The sequence below is a fragment of the Petaurus breviceps genome, unplaced genomic scaffold (genome assembly GCF_028583685.1).
Source record: "Petaurus breviceps papuanus isolate PSGF00001 unplaced genomic scaffold, PetGlider_PUasm1.0 90407, whole genome shotgun sequence".
In the NCBI taxonomy this organism is placed as follows: domain Eukaryota; kingdom Metazoa; phylum Chordata; class Mammalia; order Diprotodontia; family Petauridae; genus Petaurus; species Petaurus breviceps.
The window spans coordinates 2,151,732-2,173,000 of record NW_027187241.1 but is presented as its reverse complement, the minus strand read 5'-3'; the positions used below and the strand labels follow the sequence as shown (position 1 = coordinate 2,173,000).

Here is a 21,269-nt window from a genome sequence, read left to right as displayed (position 1 = left end):
GGTTCCTTGTCCCAAAGCTCCCATACCACTGAACAAGTTCTCTGTATGCAGGGGCTGAGCCAGGTATGGTCCCACAATAAAAAAGGAACAGCAAATGACCCATGCTAATTTTTCCAATCAAATCCTAAAGGTCCTAACCAGTGTTGCTAAAGAATTTAGGTTTTTAATTTGGGGGGGGGATTGTTATTATTCTTTTATTTTAAATAATCTTGATGATGTAATTCAACTATGTTTTTAAGGCAACAGGCTTGGTCTACACAATAATTAACATTCTGATGCTTGGGAATTTCCAGATGGTTGACCAGATTGTCCTACTTCTCATTTTGTTATTGTGTAGAAAAAGCCTTAGTCTCCACCTTCCACTGATAAGGCCCACCATTCCCATATTTAACTGACCCACTAAATCCCAGTGTAGAGAAAAAAAGGCTATTCTACGTCTTGACACCTACATCTTTGGGGCCCATCTGTTGTTCCCCAGCATACTGAAATGGCTTATTTGGCACTTAACTCCTCTGATTTACAAATCCTATTCCTTTTCCCGATTTTAGTATTCTGGAAAATACTCCCAAGTGTTACACCCAAAACCCTGTGTTCTCTCTCTCTCATTAACCCCAGTCTCCTCCTGTCTGAATTCACCCCTAGCGATAGCAGCTATGCACAAAATATCCACAACCTCATCTTTTGGACCATGTCATTCCTTTGCCTCATATTGCATTAACCAAGAAACTAGGGAAGCCTACAATTCAACCCACAATTTGTAAGCCTCCCCATGTCACTCAAGGATTTAAATCTGACTCGTCTCCCATCAGTTGCCTCCCCACCTCGGACACCACTTCAAATATTCTTCAGCCAAAATCTGTAATCTTGCTTTTAGTTGTTCCCATCTTGGCCACTTCTAGATCTCCCTGAAGCCCAACATTTCACACTTTGAACCATCCAACATGCAACTGTTCATGTTTACCTGAAAATAGGAAAGTTTGGATGTCACCACCAGCCCCAGGGACCACAGAAATCTTCACCAGCTTCGTTCCCATTTCTGAAACAAATGCCAAAATCGCCCTGTCTGCTTTTCAGCCTCTATGAGCTCATCTTTAGTTTTTTAACGACCCTCCTCATAAGCCAAACCTCCTCCTCTCATGTCTCCAGTGTTCAGAACATCTCTGTACATCTTGATTATAAATGTTAGCCAAAAACTAGCTTGCAAATGCTTTTCCACTCCCAGCTTTTGCCTGTGACCAATGCCCCAAACCAATTTACACCAATGCCCTATTTCTCTTTCCAGAAGTCAGTCTTGCCTGGCCTCCTGATAACTGTTTGTGTCCTACATGGCCACATGTAAATAACCATCAGAAGGTTATGTTGGGCTATTAAGTATCTACAGATATAGACAGATGAAAGGTGATCTATGGGTTGTGTTTAAGGGGGCCTGAATACTTGCCTTTTATCTCTCTATCTTTAAAGTAAGAAGAAATCATTTGTATTTGTACAGGAAGCTTAAGCCAAGCATTGCATAGTCAAAGACCTCAAAAAGGCAACACATCTGAGCCCATACAGCCACTTATACATGCAACAGAGGGCAGCTGTGAACACAGGCATTGCACTTCTGGGTCCAGACTGGCAGGAAGCAATAGAGGAAGGGACATTCAAATGGTCACTGTTACATATGTAGTCTAGCACTCCAAGATCTTGAGAAAAGAAGGAAGAAGAAAACCAAATTATAGGTAGCATTTTCTTTTCTCTTAGGTTGAGAAAGCAGTTCCCTTGATTATAAATCCCTTATCAGAAAATACTAAATCCCATAGAGCCTAGCACAGTACTAGACACGCAAGTACTCACTGAATATATGTGACTGATTGAAAAGGACCTACAGTAGATCAATCAATCAATAAATAAGCAGAAGGACTGTCACCTCCTTAGTCCTGGACACTATACCTCTCTTAATGCTGCCTAAGTTGGCATTTGCTTTGTGATTTCTTCATAACTTATTGAACTTGTGGTCAACTTAGAATCCCAGATCTTTTTTTCAGACTAGCTTCTGTCTAATCACACCTCTCCAATCTTTCCTTTGTCCTCACAAAAGTCTTTGCTAAAATGGCATGGGTAGAGGAAGTAGAAACTAGGAAAAGGCAACTAAAAAATTAATACCTATACTGCTGCCTCTATATTCCATCCCCTACCATCTTTACACTTCTTCATTAGAACAAGTTTCATCCAAACAGAATGGGAAATTGTAGTGCTTCTCTGGATCTCTGATTATCTGTTATTCTATAAACTTAGCCAAGACAGATACACCTGAGTTCTCATGAAGGTTTTGTGGAGAATGTCCAAGATTCTCAATCAGTGGCTGAAGCAACTGAATTAAAGGGGACCATTCTACTACCCATTAAAAAATTCTGCTTTGACAATTCCTTTTAAGTCTGAACACTGCAAAGGAAAACGTGGACTGGGGTGGGAGTACAGAAAGAAGCTCCAGAGCAGTCATGAAAATCTGGATTTTGAATAGGACCAATTACTAAAAAGGGGACAGGACCAAATGGAGTGGTTGGTAGGGCACCAAGAACTGGACAATGGAGTTATGGGACTTATAGTTGTTGCATCGTCAGTTACAAGTTCTGTTTCAGTGTTGATGCTGGGCAACCCATTTATTTGAGTTTGTACAAAATAAAAATTGCCACAAGCCAAATAAAATAGGATTCACTAACAATTAATTTTCTATCATTAACTATGTTATGTATGGAGTTCTATATGTAATGTATAGAACTATAAAACTGATAGAACATAGAAATTATGATTACTAAAAATATGTGAGGCCCTGTGATGACTTTATTCATCTGAAGTCAGGAGGTATTTCTTGGTGAGCAGAGAAGACTTCATATCAGTAAAGGCTGAAAAAAGTCCCGAATAGGAGTGAGCATGGGGATGGCTAAGGAACCTTAGATTTATGAGTTATATCCTGATTTTCTTTTGGGCAGCTTCTGGAGGTATCTCTGCAACTGATCTGATGCACACAGGCTTACTGTATCCTAGGTAGAAGCAATCAGATGGTTTCCTATAAGCATCTCAGGCTTTCATTTAATATGTTTTGAGTAATATGAGAAGTTTGATTCTCTAGATATATTCTGCCTACATGGAAAACAGCAATATTCAACCACAAAAAGAAGATACCCCCTATTCTTTCCTTCCTTAATTTTTCTGCTGTGTCCAGCTTCATAGCCAGCTAGAACCTGAAACAGCACTCTCAAACAGCATGAACTGACAGTCAGCCAAATGATCTCTACACACACAAAAACATACATGATGACTGTGCGCTGAGAAAAGCCTGTCCAGGGAAGTGGAGCACAGGACTAATCACTGCAGAAGAGTACGTCTGCTGTTTCTGCCCCTTCTCTTGAACTGTCTCATTTTGTCTTTGCTAGGTCCTTGTTTTATGTATGGTGTTTTATGTCACTGCATAAAGTCATTTAATAGTATTCTTCTGACTCAGTGGGGAAAATGGCCTGAATACTCCCCCCTAATCTTCCACACATTTGCCCAGGTTTTATTTTCTGACTTTAAAGAGTAAGCTCATGCCTAAAGGGCTTCTTATCTTCATATATTATTATGATATCTGTAATCATAGTTTTTTGGCATAGTCTCATACACAGAAGGGTATTTAAATGTCTTTGGATGGGGAAGATTGTGGTATCATCTGAGTTAACAATCGCCAACATCTTCTTGATGGTGCATAAGATTCCCTACTCTCTCCTTCTGTACTCAGATGATAAAGCAAGAACAGAAAGCTACTGCTATACACTGCTTTCCATAGTGTATTAAATCTTCACAGTACCAACTGTGGCACTGTAGATATATGATGTTCAGTGATGGTCCATAAAAGCTGTCTTTGGGATAGGACGGAAAGGTCTGGTAACCATTGGCAAGCCAACCATACCAATTCTCAGGCTCTTGTGGGGAAGCTAGGAAGCATAGTGGATAGAAAAACAGACTCGGAGAAAGAAGAACCTGAGTTTAGATAATCCCTCAGACTCTTCCTAATTATGTAATCCTGGGCAAGTCACTTAACCTCTGTTAGTCTCAGTTTCCTCATCTGTACAATGGGGATAATGAGAATACCTACCCAATAAATTTCTTGTGAGGATCAAATGATATAATAAATGGAAAGCACTTTGCAACCCTTTAAACACTATATAAGTGCTAGCTATGATTATTTTGTCTCTGCCATCACTTTTCTTCAGATGTTGCTTCAATGATTAAATGAGGAGATATTCTGAAGGGCAACAGGATTCAAGGGTAAGAACTACGGGTACCTTTCAAATCCTAACATGCTAACAAGTTGACCTATCATTTTGTCTTGTACAAGGATGTGGTGACTCAAGCCAAAATCTGGATGAAACCTAGAATGGTAGAGCTGGAGGAGACTTTGGAAGTCATGTGGCACAGCTCAGTCCCAGTGACCCCTGGAGGGATGGCCAGCTAGCCGATGCTTGAACATTTCCAATTATTGTGAACTCATTACTGCATAAGACAGTCTATTCCCCTGTGAGATGGCTCTATTTCTTACGAAGCCCTCCCTGAGCTAAAATCTACACCTGTCAGTTGTAATTCTATCCCTCTACAGAAAAATCAAACTAGTACCAAACCTCTTCTAAATGAATCTTCCAGAACATTTCTTAAAGGTCTCTGGAAGTTTGGGGAGGGGACTAGGGAAAGGTAGTGGTAGTTTCACTGCTTCTAGCAAGTATACTGGCATTAAAAGCTGGGATGGACAAACCATGAATACTGGCATCAAGGAACAATTCAGCTATGGAAGGAAATGGGCAGGAACAATACTGGCCTTATGAGTTCTGAAGCCAGAGGCAGTCTGAACAGCAAGGCAGGAGCTAAGGGTTGCCTGCTGCTTGGTCTCATTGCTGAGCATGCTAGAAGTGGTTACTGAGCCAGGAAAGACCTAAGACTATGATTCTAAGAAAATGGGAATACTCCTCAAATGCTCTGCCCTTAAGCAAAGTTCATTTGAAGACAGTAATAATTGAGATAAGAAAATGACTAGACAGCCACAGCAAGCTGAGCATAGCAGCCAATCTGGAACTTAGCTATTGAGGGACTGTGTATGGTAAAGAATCCATTTGTCTTTACCTTTCCCAATTCTCTCCTTTTAACAAAAGGCTCTGAGCAACCAGTAATCTTGGCAAGAACCAACTTTCTGTGCTCTAACACTGATTTCAGTGGTCTATTTTTTAAAGACACCATAGAAAGGTAATTGTCCCACTCCAGATCTGTTCCCAGCTTCTCCCATCAAGAACATTATCTAAATCCACCAACAACTGCTTGAGGTTCAGCAAGGTAGCCTCTCCACACACTGCTAAACTCCTCACCTGTCAATCAGTAGTAATCATATCCATTTAATTTCCCTCACCCCACAAAAGGTGATGACTTTGTGGTTCAGACTGACTCTTCAGTTCTGCAGTCTACCAGGAGAAATTAAATGAAAGATTTTTCACTGCGAGAGAAGAATGTGGAAATGACAATCTATGGAACCGCAGGGCAGAAGCCTTTCAGCCTAAGGGGATGGGTAAAGAAAGGAATTTCCACTACCACTACTGGACAACTGCCGAGTGAGTAGATCTAATTTTAAAAGCACAGCCCTCCTTTGCATTTCTCTTCTGCTCTTCCTAGTTTGAAGGGGTCACCCTGCTATGGAGCCTGCAGACTGGAGGAAGCACACCTATAACCCTGCCTACAGCCAAACTGGTTCCCTGGGGGTTAGAAACAGCAGGTTCTCTCTAAACATCCATAGATGTATCCATTATGGCTATAAGTTTCTACAGGTTTCCTAAAAGGTAAAAGCTCTTGGGTACCTAGATGGAGCATTTGAAAGGAAGGTTCTATTGGAAGCACCCTTTATACCCAGAACCAGCATCCCAGGATTTCTTGCTATCTCAAAGATGGCTACTGGGGATGGGTGCCCCACTTGGCACAGCTTGGCTAGGGGAAGGTGGGAAGGTGCAGGGTCTAGGAGGCGGGAGAAAAGTTACTAGTGGCAGGAGTGGAGCCAGTTTCTTTATGCATGGAAGGGGACCAAAATGAGAGGGAAAAAAAAAAAACCAAAACCACCACAACTTAAGAAGTCAAGCCCTAACTATAAGGAGCAGGCACTAAGCTTGAAGCGGCTTCTTGAGGCCAGATTATCGTCATTATTGTTGTTGTAGTTGTTGCTGTTGTGAAAACCTCAGGAAGGCTCCCAGAGGGGAAGGAGTTTAGAAAGCTGTCTGATCTAAGGGCTACTCACTTCTTTTTAAAGAGCTTGCGGAAGGAGCTGCGAAAGCCCCCTTTCTGGTCTTGCCTGCTGGGATGCTGATCACTGAATGATGTTTGTTCACTTTCTCTTTCTTCCTTTGGACAGAATCTCGTGTTATCTTCTACATGTATTTCCTGAAAAAGAAACAAACAAACAAACAAAAAAAAGGTTGGATTTTCTAAAAACACTCTTCCAGAGTTAATAGTCTCATGAAATTATTGTCTTTTTCTTCCCTCTTACCCTAATTTTAGTAGGTCTCTAACTTTCACCTAGGAAAGTTAGGGGCGTAGTAGATAGAGTGCCATGTCTGGAGGCACGAAGATATGAGTTCAAATCTAGCCTTCTAAGGCTTATTAGTTATGTTACCCCAGGCAAGACCCTTAGCCTTGCTTGCCTCAGTTTCCTCATCTGTAAAATGAGGTAGAAAAGGAAATGGCAAACCGCTCCAATATCTTTGCTAAGAGAACCCCAAAAGGGAGTCATGCCAGACGTGACTCAAAATGCCTAAACAACAACCTTCAGCTACAGCAAACCCTGAGGTTGAAATGCGGATGAAATGGGACCTCTTCCACCAGGTGCTAAAGAGCTGTCTCTAGTTTCTTTGGGTGAGGCTAACACATTTCTGGTCACCCAAGTGCAGGGTCATGAAAGAGAACTAATTAAGAAGGCAAACACTAGAGGGAGAGTTACCTAGAACTTAAAGAAGGGGAAAGAATCAGAATTCCTGGGTTCCATTTCAGGCACCTCCATTATCATATTGGGCAAGCTGAAAAATTGTCCTTCACACCTCTGGTTATCAGTTTTCCCATCTGTAAAATGGGAGAGCTGATTGTTTTCAGGGCAATATTTATTATCTCTACTTCTCAGTATGAAGAATAGATGAACTGGGAAGGTCTGGTTTGGAGGTTTTATTTTTATTTTATTTTTTTGGTGAAAGAGAATGTTCAGTTATTGGCATATGGTGTGTTTCCAATTAGCACATAATGTATTTTCTTATCTTGAATGTTTTTGGGGGGTGTTTTTTTGGCTTTTTTTTTTGGAGGGCAGTTGGGGTTAAGTGACTTGCCCAAGGTCACATGGCTAGTTTTTGTGTTAAGCGTCTGAGGCCGAATTTGAACTCAGGTCCTCCTGTCTCCCGGGCTGGTACTCTATTCACTGCGACACCTAGCCACCCCATCTTGAATGTTTAAGTGGAGTTCTGGTGAGATCTTAGAACCTTGAATTCTACCTTTAATGAAACCCCCTTCCTATCTTAATATTGGATACCACCAAAGGAATCAGAAATTAACCCAAAAATGTTTATGTATTTTCTGAACAGACAACTAACTACAATCTCTGAGATTCAAAAAAAGTCACAGCTTGAGGTATTTGAAGGCAGCAAAGAGATTTAAAGCAAAACCACCCTGGTGATTCTACAAAGCTTCTTAGATTTGACAATGGCTTGTTGACCTTTAAAGAAGAAAGTGAAGGATAGGGGGAGGAGGGGTCTGTTTGCAGGACTTTTTCAGTGAAATTTAGGCATTTGTCTGGTTTGAGTCAAGCAGTTATGACAACCCACTGAGGAAAAATCCCTAAACTTATACACTGACCTGAAATATTTCATATTTAGTTGATTCTATGTAAATCTACTAAAATTATTTAGAAAACCTGGGTGATTTTAAAATTCTGGTTTATTACAGAGTAAGTAATCAACAGTTTCCCTAAAACTTTACTGTAATTCTTATTTTTATTAATAATACCTTGCCTTTGTATAGCCCTTTGGCCTTTCAAAGCACATTCACATACATTATCTCATTTGACTTTATAACAACCTCGGGAGGAAGGTGCTATCCTCATTTTTGCAATCCAGGAAACTGAAGAATAGAGAGAGGTAAGTGAATTGTCCGATGCCATGTACCTAATTAAGCAGCAGAACCAGGACTAGAATGTGTGTCTCCAGACTCCTGGCCAAGCACCTTGAAGGGCTCTAGTCCCTTCTTTGCTATGTTTACATTATTGAAAGTTTAAGACTTTCCTGAAAGAAAAGAGGGGCGACCAGGCAGGTATATGGAAGACCTTCGGGATGAATAGGGTGGGCCTAATGCTGTTTTCTTGTGGGAATCTCATCAAGAAAGAGCTAACACCTTTAAAAGTATGGAGTTTTTTAAGCCTCTTTGCTCTCAGTAGGACCAATGGCACATCTCTTCCCTGGCACCCCCAACAAGCCTAACCATACTTCTGATACTAGGATAGATGAAGTTGGGAGGCCCTGCGAGTTCTGACAAGTTAACTCTTCTGATCGCCAAAAGACAAGGATCATGCCTGGATTCTCTTAGGGCACACAGCAGAAACTATGATTTCCATATAGCCCCAGCCAATACCAATGAGGAAGCAACACTAAGATCCCAGCTGACAGATAGATGCCCTGTCTCCTCCCTACCCATCCCCACTGCACTGCCAAGACACCATTCACAAGAATAGGGGCATGTAGAAGAGAAATGATTTTCAATCTACTTGCAAAAAAACAGGTGAAGGCAAGAGAAATGCAGGAGTTCTAAGGGCTGGGACCCGGGCCCTAGCAACCACCAAAGTGCAGTGCCAAATTAATTGCCTCTGGATTGTGTCCTTCTTCTCATCATGGGCCAAGTGCAGCGCTTCCTGGGAATGCTGAATACTTCATTTAGCATTATGTATGACAGGAACAAGGTCCTGGGCCACAGCTCTCTTCTGACTTGGCCTAAGTAATCTGCGATACATCTTAGTCCGCCACAGGAAGTTGCTTTTATTCCATTCAAATGCAGAGAAACACTATGTGTTGGCTCCAGAAATATTAACCCTTTCATGAACATAGAAAAGAATGCCTGATTAAATTCTCAGGCTTCCGTTGCACTGAGATGTTACACTCTGTGCATTAAATAAACTTAATGTGAGACCTTTACTCCTAGCAGTACCCTGAGTTTTTCTCTCCTGGCTGCTTCCATTGGAGGGGAGGGGGGGCATTTTTCTTTTACTTCTTTATCTTTTTAGAGTTAGAATCACAGAACCAGAGAGTTGGAAAGGACCTCAGAGGTCATCTAGTCCAGCCTATACCTAAACTGACTTCAAAATTTCTGTCACTAGTACCACCAGTCTTTCACAATGGAAACCTTGGTGCCCCCTCCCTCATCTCTCGCCTCTTATCAGCTACCAAGTTTTGCTGATTCTACCATAGACAAAACATAGGTTCATAGATCCAGAAGGATCCTCAGAAACCATCTAGTCCAACCCCTCCATTTTACAGATGGGGAAACTGAGGCCCAGCAAAGTTACATGTCTCATCCAACGTCACACCATAAGTAGCAGAGGTGAGATCTGAACCCAGGTCCTCTAACTTCAGAGCATGTGTCCTTTCAACTGTACCACTCTGCCTCCCTAGCATTTCCATTTCTCCTGCATCCCCTCCTTTCTTCTCTACTCCCACCACCAATAGCCCAGTATAAGCTTTTAGTACTAGTGCCCTGGACTCCTGTGGTTGCATCCTCCTTTACCTAACCTCCCCATTTTGAGAGAAAAACAAAGGTACGGATCGTAGCTTTGGATCCTTGAGAATTTATATTCAGGTCTACTGCCTTGATTTCCTCTGCCCCCTTCATTATGACTGATGACCATAGAAATTATTTTCTTCCTCCTTCCTTCCACAAAAGCCAACAAATTGTGGTCGACTGAGAGTCTGATAGTGGGAGGCAGCCTTAAGACCATCTAGTCTGACCTCCCACACAATGTAAGGAATCCCCTCTACCATATTCAGACGCCATCCAAGCCTCTGTTTAGGTCCTTCTGGTGATAGGCTCTCCCTACCTGAAAAAGGACTATTTTTAGGATGTCTTGTACCTTTTGTGCATCACTTAGATGTCTATCACAAAAGGTGTGTGTTACAAAGAGTTACTTTCACCAAGGGAAAATCACTGAGACGGCTTTTCTAAGCTCTGGCTCTCTAATCTTTCAATAGGAAATGATTTGCTTTCTTCCTACCTGTTAAGCTAGTCATAAGCATAAAAGAGAGAAGAGAGTACATACATGCAGATTATGTCAGTGTTTCAAAAATTAAAACTGGGAAGATGCACCAGCTTAAGAGAGGAAAGATGAGTTTCCATCCTTTCCTGTGTTGCTTTGGCAATGAGCCACATCTTTCATGAGATGGCACTTCATGGGCAGGCAAAGATAATATATGTGAAACTCTTTAGATGCCTCAGAAGAAAGGTGCTATATAGATTCAAGGTATTGATTATAATCGTTAAATATCACCACTATTAAATAATACAGTGGAAGCTTTTTAGAGCACGGGTATCAGGGGAGAGGACTAACATCTGTCTTAGAGCTTAACGGTTAAGCAAGGCTTTTTTTCTGTGTGGTGGGTCCAGATTTGGCCCCCAGTACCCACGCAAACCCGTGTAATGGTAAGCCATGGCAAAGCAGGGTTTGACTGCTTCCTTTTCCAATCTTAGTTGGACAAGATTCCTAAGTAAGTGGTGGGAGACCCAGAGACCTAGACACACCGACTTTCTTTCTCCCGTGACCGCTGCCTCCGAATGTTTTTGGTTTGGTTTACTTTACCCTCCTTACTTCCAAATAGGTCTGTTTTTCACTTTGTGTTCTCTGGGGGGGGAAGAAGTTCCTTGGGGAGCTCCTAGCTGTGGCGGATGTGATGTGGGGCTGGGCCGTCCTCTCCTGTTTCAGCTGGACGCGGCCGCCGCTGCTGCTTCTAGTGCTGTACAGTCTGGTGGTGACCCCTTCCGAGGTGGACGTTCGGGGAAACTCCTTCAGCGAGCGACTCAGCGGCTTCGTCTTGCCGTGGACGGCCTCGTGCTTGTACGTGCTGCTGCTCACGGGGGACGTGGAGCTCTTGGGCAGGGGCGGCACGGGGTGCTCGGTCCTTTCGGCGTCCATGGTGAAGCTGACCGGCCGGAGGAAGCAGATGTCCAGGCTGGACTCGGAGGACGCGGGGGAGCAGGCCTCAAAGAGAGGCAGGCTCTGGAACGTCTCCTCCTCGTAGGGAGCGGGCAGGGTGAAGAGCTCGCCGCCGTACTCAAACTCCTCGTAGCTGGGGACGAAGGCGCGCGTGTCGGCCAGGAGCTCCGGCGGGGCTCTCATGGAGCGCTCCAGGTTCCCCACGGCGTCGGGCAGGCCCGGGTCGTAGTCCATCTCCGGGATGGCCTGCAGAGGGCCGGCCAGGGCCTTCAGGTCCTGCTCCGCGGTACAGAATTGAGTCGGGGCCAGGAGGTTTTCCGGCCTCTCGTGTTTTCTACCCTCCAGCTCCCAGTCACAGGGCTTCCCAGGCTGAATGCTCTCCATCAAGGTTTGCTGTGGACTTTTCTTCACTTGGGGCATCAAATGTCTTTAAAGGGGAAACAGAATACAAAACAAGTGTGCATATGGTTCGTTAGTTCAGGCCCAGTCACCGAGTCAGAGCCTGTTCAAGGTCTGAGTACAATATAGCCTGTCAGAAACCATTAAAGAATGGGGATGCCAACACCACTCCTCACAGACCCTCCCCAGGCCGCCTCGCGGGCCAGCAGTGCGCATCCAGGCGGTGCCATGGAGGGCCCCCAGCCCCAGGCGCTTATGCTACCGCCAGGACTAACCACGGGTCACCTAGGCAGCGGCCACCAAACGTCTCGGATGAAGGGGTTCCCGGGAGCCCCTTCCCCCTGCCTGGGAGAGTAGCCAGTGTTGGTCCGTAAAGTAAAGCACATGTCGGAAGAATCATTCTCCTGCATCTCGGACGTAAGGAGGCATTGGGAAGAGATGGCTGTGAGAGGCGTGTGGTCTTCACTTTCCCCTCCAGAAGATCTGATCCCTTCCCTGGTCACCCGTCAGTGCCCCAGAACCACCTTCCTCTCCCCCAATTCTCTTACTATAATACTTGGACTGTTGTATATGCAATACTTTTAAAAATCCATATGAAAATGAAATGTGGTATGGAAATCAGTGATATACATTCTAACTGATTTCGGCCTGTCCAACATAACATATAGAGAGTGCTAAGAATTCGTGTCACCTGGGTTCAAATCCCACCTGGGATTCCTGTTAGTTGTGTGACCATGGGCAAGTCATCTAACCCCTCCATGCCTCAGTTTCCTCATCTGTTAAATGGGGATGATAATGCCTGCAATATCATCCTCATGGGGTTCTGGTAAGGCCTAAATGAGATAAGGTTTATAAAGTGCTTTGAAAACTTTAAAGTACTATATAAATGTCAGTTACTGTTATAATTATTAGTAAAGCTAGAATCTATTACCTATCTATCATCCAAATGGACGCTTGAGTTTCACGCTAAGATTTTCAGTATAGATAACTGACCATTTGACTAGTTTGTAAACCATCTGGCCCATCCTGTCCACAAGATAGAAAGGCAAGGTGGTATAATGAAAAGAATGCTCAATTTGGACCCAATGGACCTGGGTCATAATCCTTCCCTTGCTACCTCATGACATTGTGCATTACCTAAGCTCATTGAGCCTAATTTTCCTCAGAAAGGTTTTAATTTCTTCCTTCCTTCCTTCCATCCATCCTTCCTTCCTTCCTTTCTATCTTTCTTTCTTCCTTCCTTCCTGCCTTCCTTCTTTCTTTTCTTTCTCTTTCTTTCCTTCTTCCTTTCTTAGAGTCTTCTTATACAAAATTACTAATATGGAAATGTTTTACATGATTACAGATGTATAACCTATATTGGATTGCTTACATCTCAGGGGGGAGGGAGGGAGGGAGGAATAGAATTTAGAACTCAAAACTTTTTTTTAATCTAAAAATTGTTTTAATATGTAATTGGGGGAAATTTTATATATATATATATATATATATATAAAAGGTCTGTAAAATGAGAGTTGGATTGCATGATCTTTATGGCCCACTGTAGCTCTAATTCCTATTCCAAATTATTCAAGTTAGATTACTACCTAACAGATGGAATCAATTTATTATTAATTTGTTAAAACTAATCATGTCTCTATCAGTGCAGAAGAACTCAGCTGAATACAGATTCCATGAGGTTTAATACCAAAATGTGATTATTTGTGTTGACATTCTTCAACATAACTCTACAAAGAACAAAAGATTAGAAAGAGGCCAATACTATTTTTATCTTTTGATATTAAGGCAGCAATCAGGCAAGGGTGAAATTATAAACATTAGCCTGACAAACTCTCTTCTTGTTCATAGCCTGCCCTGAAGCAGTAGCCGGTGCTGGGCCCCAGCTGCCTATGAAGAGAAGTTCTTTCAGAACCTGCCTCTGCAAGAATTGCTTCCCTGAAATCTCTGAGTCCAGTCTGGATGCTGGTATCCTGGAGAAAGCATACTTCTTGGGGAGACCTTACTTAGATTGGCATAGCCCTTTGAAGTACCATGGCAAGGATAGAGCTGGCTGGTACTGGCCACATACACCTGGCAGGAGTTGTGGGGGAAAGCCTCGTAGGGAGGTCATTTGGAAAATTTGGCAGCTAAAATAGCAACCCAGCTCCCTTGGTAATATAAGTTGAGGGAAGAAAATCAATTCCATTATAACAACCTTAATTAAATTTGTCTTAAGATAATAGATCTGGAAACAAATTACAGAGTAAGGAATTTAGATAGAAACAGATTCATTCTGGTAGAGTAAAGATTAAGAACTTTGCATGTTTGTTTATCTCACCCTTTCAGAATCTTGGGATCTATAGCTCACAAGGCTGAATCCACGCTTATCCTTCTTAGATAAAAATGAATGTTGGGAAGTTTTAAAGTGTTAAGGACCAGAATGTCCCCCAGTGTATTTGATGTTTTCCTGTGCTCCAAGGCTGACTGAATGAAATCCCAACTTAGCATGCCAGTCAGTTTCGAATGGAGACCAAAAAGATAAACTCCTGTTCTGTCCTGGAGTAGAGAATATTTGCCCGGGTACATCTAAGGACAAGCTAAAAAAATTAGTTTATGGCATTTCTAACTGATGTATAGGCTTTCTTATGAAAATAAAGCCTTAGCAAGATTTAGAGGGTGAACTCCTTGGGGCACAAACTATCTCTTGCCCCATTTTTTATCCTAGCTCTTAGCTCAACATTTGGCACATAGTAGACCCATAATAAATCTCAATAGATTGATTGAGGCAGGGACCTCAGGAGGCAAGGCTTAGCCAGTTTAACAGTCTTTCTGGTTGCTATCAGGCCTCAGACACAGAACAACTGATCCTCAGAACACAGACTTCCTCTAAGGCCTAAGAAAGCTCTTCTTTCCCATCCCAATGCTTGGGAGAAAGGGAAGGCCTACTGTGATTTTTCTTTGGGAGACCTAAATCTCACTCTGACTTTCGAGTGGCTCTCTGTGCCTTCAGAGAACCCTTTCCACCGGCTTTATATATGTCTCATCTTTCCTCCTTCTTGCCAGGTCCAAGCCCAAAGGTCTGGGAGGTAGTAGGGGTATAATTACGACTAAAGAAATGATCAGGTGAGAGAAATCTCGATCAAGTTGTGTGAAGAGAAGCTGTCCCCCAGCACTTCCAATGAACCTCAATCATGCTTCTTTACCCCTTCATCCCCCTGCCCCTTGCAATCTCTGGTACAAAGAGTAAGTCTCTGTCTCTACAACAGGGGGACGTATAAATGCCCCAGCTGAGGGAAGAAGATCCCAGCACACTAGGATAGCATGGTTGGCCCTGGCCAGGGAACCTTTGAAGTTGACTGCTAGGGGCACGAGGGGATGTCCATGAGCCTTTTCCCCAGTGACGGCAGCTTACGTGACAGCTGAGCCAGGGCTGGTGGCAGCAGGATAGGGCTGTAGAATCTCTTCAGAGTGGATCCCACCACTGTCTCGGACAGCCTCAGGCCCAGGAGCTGGGGAAGCATCCTGCCCGGTGTTTGCACACTGGGAAGCCAGTCCTTTGTACAGCTTCGCCATGGATGACCTAACCAAGCAGAGAGACAGCTCCATTAGCAATTCTCAGGGGATGTGAAGGGAAATCAGCGTCATCCAGGATTTCCCCAGAACAGAGATGTTTCTCAAGAGACAAGGTAGGTCCATGTAAGAAGTGAGCTCTCCCTCTGGCAGGTGCTGATGGTGCTTTAGGAAAAGGTGGGAATTACTGTGCAGTAGCTGAAATGGCCAGAGTTGATGTGGGAAATGCTTCCCATAAATGCAATTCAACACAAAGTGTGAAATGTGAACTATTACTGTTCCATAAGAAATGACAAATATGAAAAATTCAGAGACACATAGAGAACCTTGTATGAACTGATTAAATAGAGTGAATTTAGATGAACTAGGAAAAATTATAGACAATAATTACAATATAAATGGACAAAAACAATACATCATAATTATAATGGCCAAATGATTCCAGAGAAGAGTTTAGAAAATGTATGTCCATCCCTGCCTTGTGGAGGTGAGAGACTATGAGTATGGAATGCTACAGAAACTGTCAGACATAATAGATGGCATTGGGTAGTTTTACTGAATTGCTTTTTTCACTTTTTTAAACTTAGTTAATAATTAATAATAACAACTAATATTTACATAGCACTTACTATGTACCAGGCACTGGCACATACAATTATTATCTCATTTAATCCTCACAACTTTACAAGGTAAATGTTATTATTATCTCCATGTTACAGATGAAACTGAAGCAAACAGAGGCTAAGTGATTTACCCAGGGTCCCACAGTTAGTCAGTATCTGAGGCTGGACTTGAACTCAGATCTTACTGATTCCAGCCCTGGCACTCTACCCACTGTGCCACCTAGCTGCTTCCCAAGAGATATTTGGAAATGAATTTTATGTAAAAACAAAAGGTATTAATAAAAGTAAGCTATAATTTAAAATATATATTAAGTACTTACTATGTGCAGAGCACTGTGTCAGTTTCTAAGAGAGATATAAATAAAGCATAATGCCTTCATAGAGTTTATGATTTAATAGAAGGCTGTGACAAATACACAAACAACCATAATACAAAATGGAACTTATATGCTTAAGAAAAGTACAAAGAAAGTGTTATGTGAGGTCTGAGAAAGCAAAGATTACTTTTAACTCTGGGAAATCATGGAGGGCCCTCTGGAGGAGGTAATACATTGAGCTAGGTTTTGAAGGGTGGGGTAGTTTTCAATAGGGAAAAATTGAAAGAAGAGCTCTTTAGGTGTTGGGAATAGCATTCGCCAAGATATTGGAGTAAGGCATTATGGTACATAGGTGGGTGATAACAAGTATCCTAGTTTGCCTTGAACAAAGTATCCATGGAGCAGAATAGTTTGAAATATGGTTGAAGAGTTAGGGTAAAGCTACATTATGAGTGGTTTTCAATGATGGCCAGCCTAAGGAGTCTTGACTGTCTGATAGAAAATTCAATGAAGGATTTTGAGTAAAGGAATGACATGTTCAGGTCTTCTGTGATTTATACATATGGAATATGCACAGGGTTTGGGGTATGGATTAGAGGAGGGAGAAATTGGAGGTGGGAAATATTTTTGTCAGGTTATTTCAATAGTCCAGGTGAATAGTAATAACAGTCTGTACTAAGGTAGTGTCTAGGAGAATAGAAAGGAGGGAATGGATGCCAGAGATATTGCAGTGGGATCATCAGGATTTGGAAGCTGATTAAATATGGGAGGTAAATGAGAGAAAGCTCAAAGGTAAAACAGATTTTGAACATGTAAGTAAGACTGGGTGAATGGCAATGGCATAGGTAAAGATAAGGAAATCAAAAGGACTTTTGGAGGAACAGCCCAGTGAGGGGACTAGGAAGTCTTATAATGTCTCTAGACTGAAGAATTTTCAAAAGGATGACTTCTCCAAAGTAGCTTTGGGAAAGGTGGGTTTGCATGTGAAGAAAGGTGCCCAATGAGGCCTGTTGGGAGATTCTGATCTAGGCTTAACTTCTTCCAGCAGGGATCAATCCTCCTTCCGTCTATTATTTTGTCTTACCTCATTTTATGTCTTTCTCTCTATCCCAGTGTTGCCTCTAGTGATAGGCAAAGTGATAACTTAAGGATGTCTTGTATCCTTCCTTTATTCACACCCCTTTGACCCTCCCTCTAGTCTGGGCTATCAGAAACTTACTTCTTGAGTTTTTTCCTTTTCTGAATGAGCAAATCTTCATTGCACTGAAACAACAGGGTGTAGTGAGAGATGAAAACTCGAAGGCGCTGAACACACACCAAAAGCAGGTAGTAGTCAGGGTGTTCTTGCTCAGTGAACTTCAGGACATTCTGGGAAAGTAAAGAGAAAAGGATAAGCTGGAAAATTCAAATAAATCATTGCCCTTTCTATGCTCTGCACATTACCTCAATCTGTCATTCCCTAAATGATGTATCAGAATAATTAGAAACCATGAAGAAGTGTAATACCTTTCCAGGTAAAGATTTAAGCTAATCAGGGAGGCTAGGTGGCGCAGTGAGTAAAACGCCAGCCTGGAGTCAGGAGGACCCGAGTTCAGTTCTGGCCTCACACACTTAACACATAAACACACACACACACACACACACACACACACACACACACACACACACAAACTAGCCGTGTAACCTTGGGCAAGTTACTTAACCCCAATTGCCCTCCAAAAGGGAAAAAAAAAGTTTTAAGTTAGTCTATTTCTCTCACACTAAAGCAACAAAGAAGCATCTATGGGCATTCTTGTTAGAAGTCAGAACTAAGTTTAATGCCTTTAAACATGAAAAATTCCAGTGAGCTACAAAGATCTTACAGGCAACACATTCCTTTGCAATGAATCAATAAGCATTTATTTTGATTTTACTTTTATTTTAAAATTTTTTTCCAGTGGACAAACATATATTTCTCTCCCTCCCACTTTCTATCCAAAAAGAAAGAAGAAAGAAAGAAAAAAAGAAAAATCCACCCTTGTTACAAAGATACATAGTCAAGCAAGAGACATTTCCACATTGACCACATCCAGAAATAATATGTCTCATTCTGTATGTTGAGTTTGTCATCTTTCTTTCAGGGAGAGAATAGCATTTTTAATTATGAATACTCTGGAATAATGGCTGGTCATTGAATTGACCAGAGTTTTTAAGTCTTTCAAAGTTTTACATTTTTACAATATTACTTCTATTGTATTCATTGTTCTCTGGTTCTCACTTTATTCTGCACCATTTCGTATAAGTCTTCCCATTTGGTATTTCTTATTCTTCCTCATTTCTCTGGCACAATGGTATTCCATCACATTCATATAAACATTATTTGTTCAACCATTCCCCAGCTGATGGACACCCCCTTAGTTTCCAGTTCTTTGCCACCACAAAAAGAGCTGCTGAAAAAAAAGATTGTACCAGTGGGTAATCATTCTCTTTCTTTCATGTCTTCAGGGTATAAGCCTAGTAATGGTATTGCACAAAAAGGGCATACATGGCTTAGTAATTTGGGGGGCATAGTTCCAAAGACTTTCCAGAACATCTGGATTAATTCGTAGCTCCACCAAGGGTACATCAATGTTCCTGCTTTCTTAAGCCCCCTAACATTTGTCATTTTCCATTTTTGTCACCAACCGGTTGGGTATGAGATGGAAAATCACATCGATGAGCATTTAAGAGCCTACTATGGGCCAGACACTATGTGAAGTCCTGCAAATACGAAGACAAAAAATAAAGCAATCTATGCTCCCAAGGGGCTTCCATTAACAGGAGTTTTCTAGAGGCAGTGCCTGAACTCAAAGGAGAAACCAGAACTTTAGGTACCTTATAATAGATAGTAATTTTCAAATAGAGAAAGCCTTGTGGTTTCTTTCACTTCCTACTGTCTACATATGTGGGAATTGAGGGGATTAGGAGAGCAAATGGTTAATTATGGGAATTGATGGAACCATACTGACTCCATCTTGTGACTCAACTCTGGAGCTAACTCAGTTCCCTTTCTATTGAATTATGGGTCTAGTCCAACTTGTATTCTATGAGAAAACTTCGTTGAATTGGGAGAAAACCTTGTTGCATTGTTTGAACCTAGCCCTATATGGCTGGGAAGCTGGACCACCTCTCCCTGCTGTTTAGAGACCCTTTACCTAGGACCTAGGTTATGCTGACCAGAAACCTGGTCTCATCAAAGACTGATGCGAGGAGTTTCTCATATTGTACATCTCAAGCAATCCATATGTCTTATCTGAAAACTGGCCCCAGACTGATCAATCAGTTATTGTTCCCATGTTCCTTTGACTATTCACAGACACTCGGGGGAAGTGGGGCACCTCTTTTTCTGATTTCAGGGAGTTGAACCTGTTCACTCTCCCCCTCCCTAATCTTCCCTCCAATTAGAAACCAGATTTAATGTTGTTTTGTTTCCTTTCAATTAATTGACTTTAATTAATTGTCTTTAATGTATAAAAGTCTGTCTCCCCTTGTATTCAGAGTGAGGGCTAAGTTGAGGATGTCTGGTCCTAGTTTGTTGGGCTATGGTATGCATTGATTAATAAGTTGATATGCTCGGAAGATCAAACCCTTGTTTTCTCAGTCATTTCATCTTTCACCAGCTACACACAGGCCCGGTTCTATGGAGACATACATTGGATTGGCTGAAGAAACAGTGCAAACTTATTGGCATTACTGACCTAAGTATTTCCAAGATATACTACACTAAGTTACCAAAAAGTTCTGATAGAAATTAAACTAGAATGGAGAGGATTCATGCTCTCTCTTTACCACTTGGTCAAAGTTAGAACAAGCACAATGGAGAATATGAATAAATTAATGCCAATGAAAAAGTATTTAAGTGCCTGCTATGTGCAAAGCTTTGCAATGAGTCCTGGAGATACAAGGAAAATGGTAACAGTCTGCTCCCCAGGAGGAGATGATTCATAAAAGGGATTTCGGCTACAAGCAGGATGGATAGGTCCCATGGCCCTTAGGGTGCAGCCTCAAAGCCGATATTAATGCTTTTTTTCATGTTATTTCCACTGATAAAATCACATCTGTTTCTGATGTTAAGCTATTAGATAGTATGAAGTATTAGTATCTAATAGATTAGATAAATTAGACTTTGGTGGGGCTGATGTTCTTTCCTGGGTAGCTATTGTTGCTGAGGCAGTAGAGGTTATGGAACCTGCAGAAGCAATTGCCAGATACTGTCTCCATAGAGGGTTGTTTCCCACAATGATGGCTTCAAGGACTGGCTTGGAAACAAAGCAGGGATATAGGGCATTGATATTCCCAAGGCTTTGGGGTTCAGGGTCCTGGACTACCTCCTATAATATGCAACTATAATAGACTAACCTTGCAAACCAGATTCTTCACACCTAGTCAGTGATCAAAACACTGGGAATGCCAATCTAAAATGCTTGATGATCACTCTTGGAAGGATACCCCCCAAAAAAGGTGATTGGAATGATTAGAAGGCAGATTTCACAGATGTTTTCAAGGCCCATGGAAGTATAGCTAGAGAGGTCCGGAATTCAAGGTGATGGGGACATAATGATGGGGACCTGGGAGCCTCGAGCTCATTCATATAGTACAGAGGTTACTTGTTATGATCAGGAGCTCTTAAGAAAAAGGTTCCTACATAATTGTGTAAGCCAATGCTACCTATGATCCTTGAGGTAGGTAAGGAAGGAAGAGGAGTAGAGTACTTGAATTAAATATAAAATTTTTTAAAGTGTAATGAGATAAATTTTACTTAGAAGTAAGGATTTAAATTTGGCAAGGAGTGGAGGGGAGAAGGGAGAAGAAATGGTAGTATGAGGGGTTAAAACAGTACATATGATTGTAGCCAAGGTGAATAGGTTTCTTAACCTGGGGTCCATGAACTATTTTTTTTAATATTTTGATAACTTTCTCAATATAATTGATATCCTTTGTAATTTTATGCATTTAAAACATTATTCTGAGAAGGGATCCATAGGCTTCAGCAGACCATCAAAGGGGTCTATGTCACAAAAACGTTAGGAACCCCTGGGTTGAAAGGACTTTGAATATGGTAGGAATCTGGAGAGGAGGAGAGAGGTGATAGCAGACTGAGGCCCAAGGATGTATTCCAGCCAGGTCCCAATTGGAGCAAAT

The 21,269-nt window shown here is 41.9% G+C and overlaps 1 protein-coding gene across 1 annotated transcript in view; it reads right to left on the bottom strand.

Annotated features, from left to right (window-relative positions):
• The window catches only part of ARHGEF33 (Rho guanine nucleotide exchange factor 33), a 63,003-nt gene that overhangs the window by 1,234 nt on the left and 40,500 nt on the right, over positions 1 to 21,269 (bottom strand). The window contains exons 12-15 of the mRNA XM_069108580.1: positions 17,329 to 17,477; positions 15,012 to 15,179; positions 10,868 to 11,648; positions 6,287 to 6,429 (exon numbers count right to left, since the gene is read on the bottom strand). Of these exons, the coding sequence (XP_068964681.1) occupies positions 6,287 to 6,429; positions 10,868 to 11,648; positions 15,012 to 15,179; positions 17,329 to 17,477 (1,241 nt within the window). The remainder of the gene's footprint in view (positions 1 to 6,286; positions 6,430 to 10,867; positions 11,649 to 15,011; positions 15,180 to 17,328; positions 17,478 to 21,269) is intronic.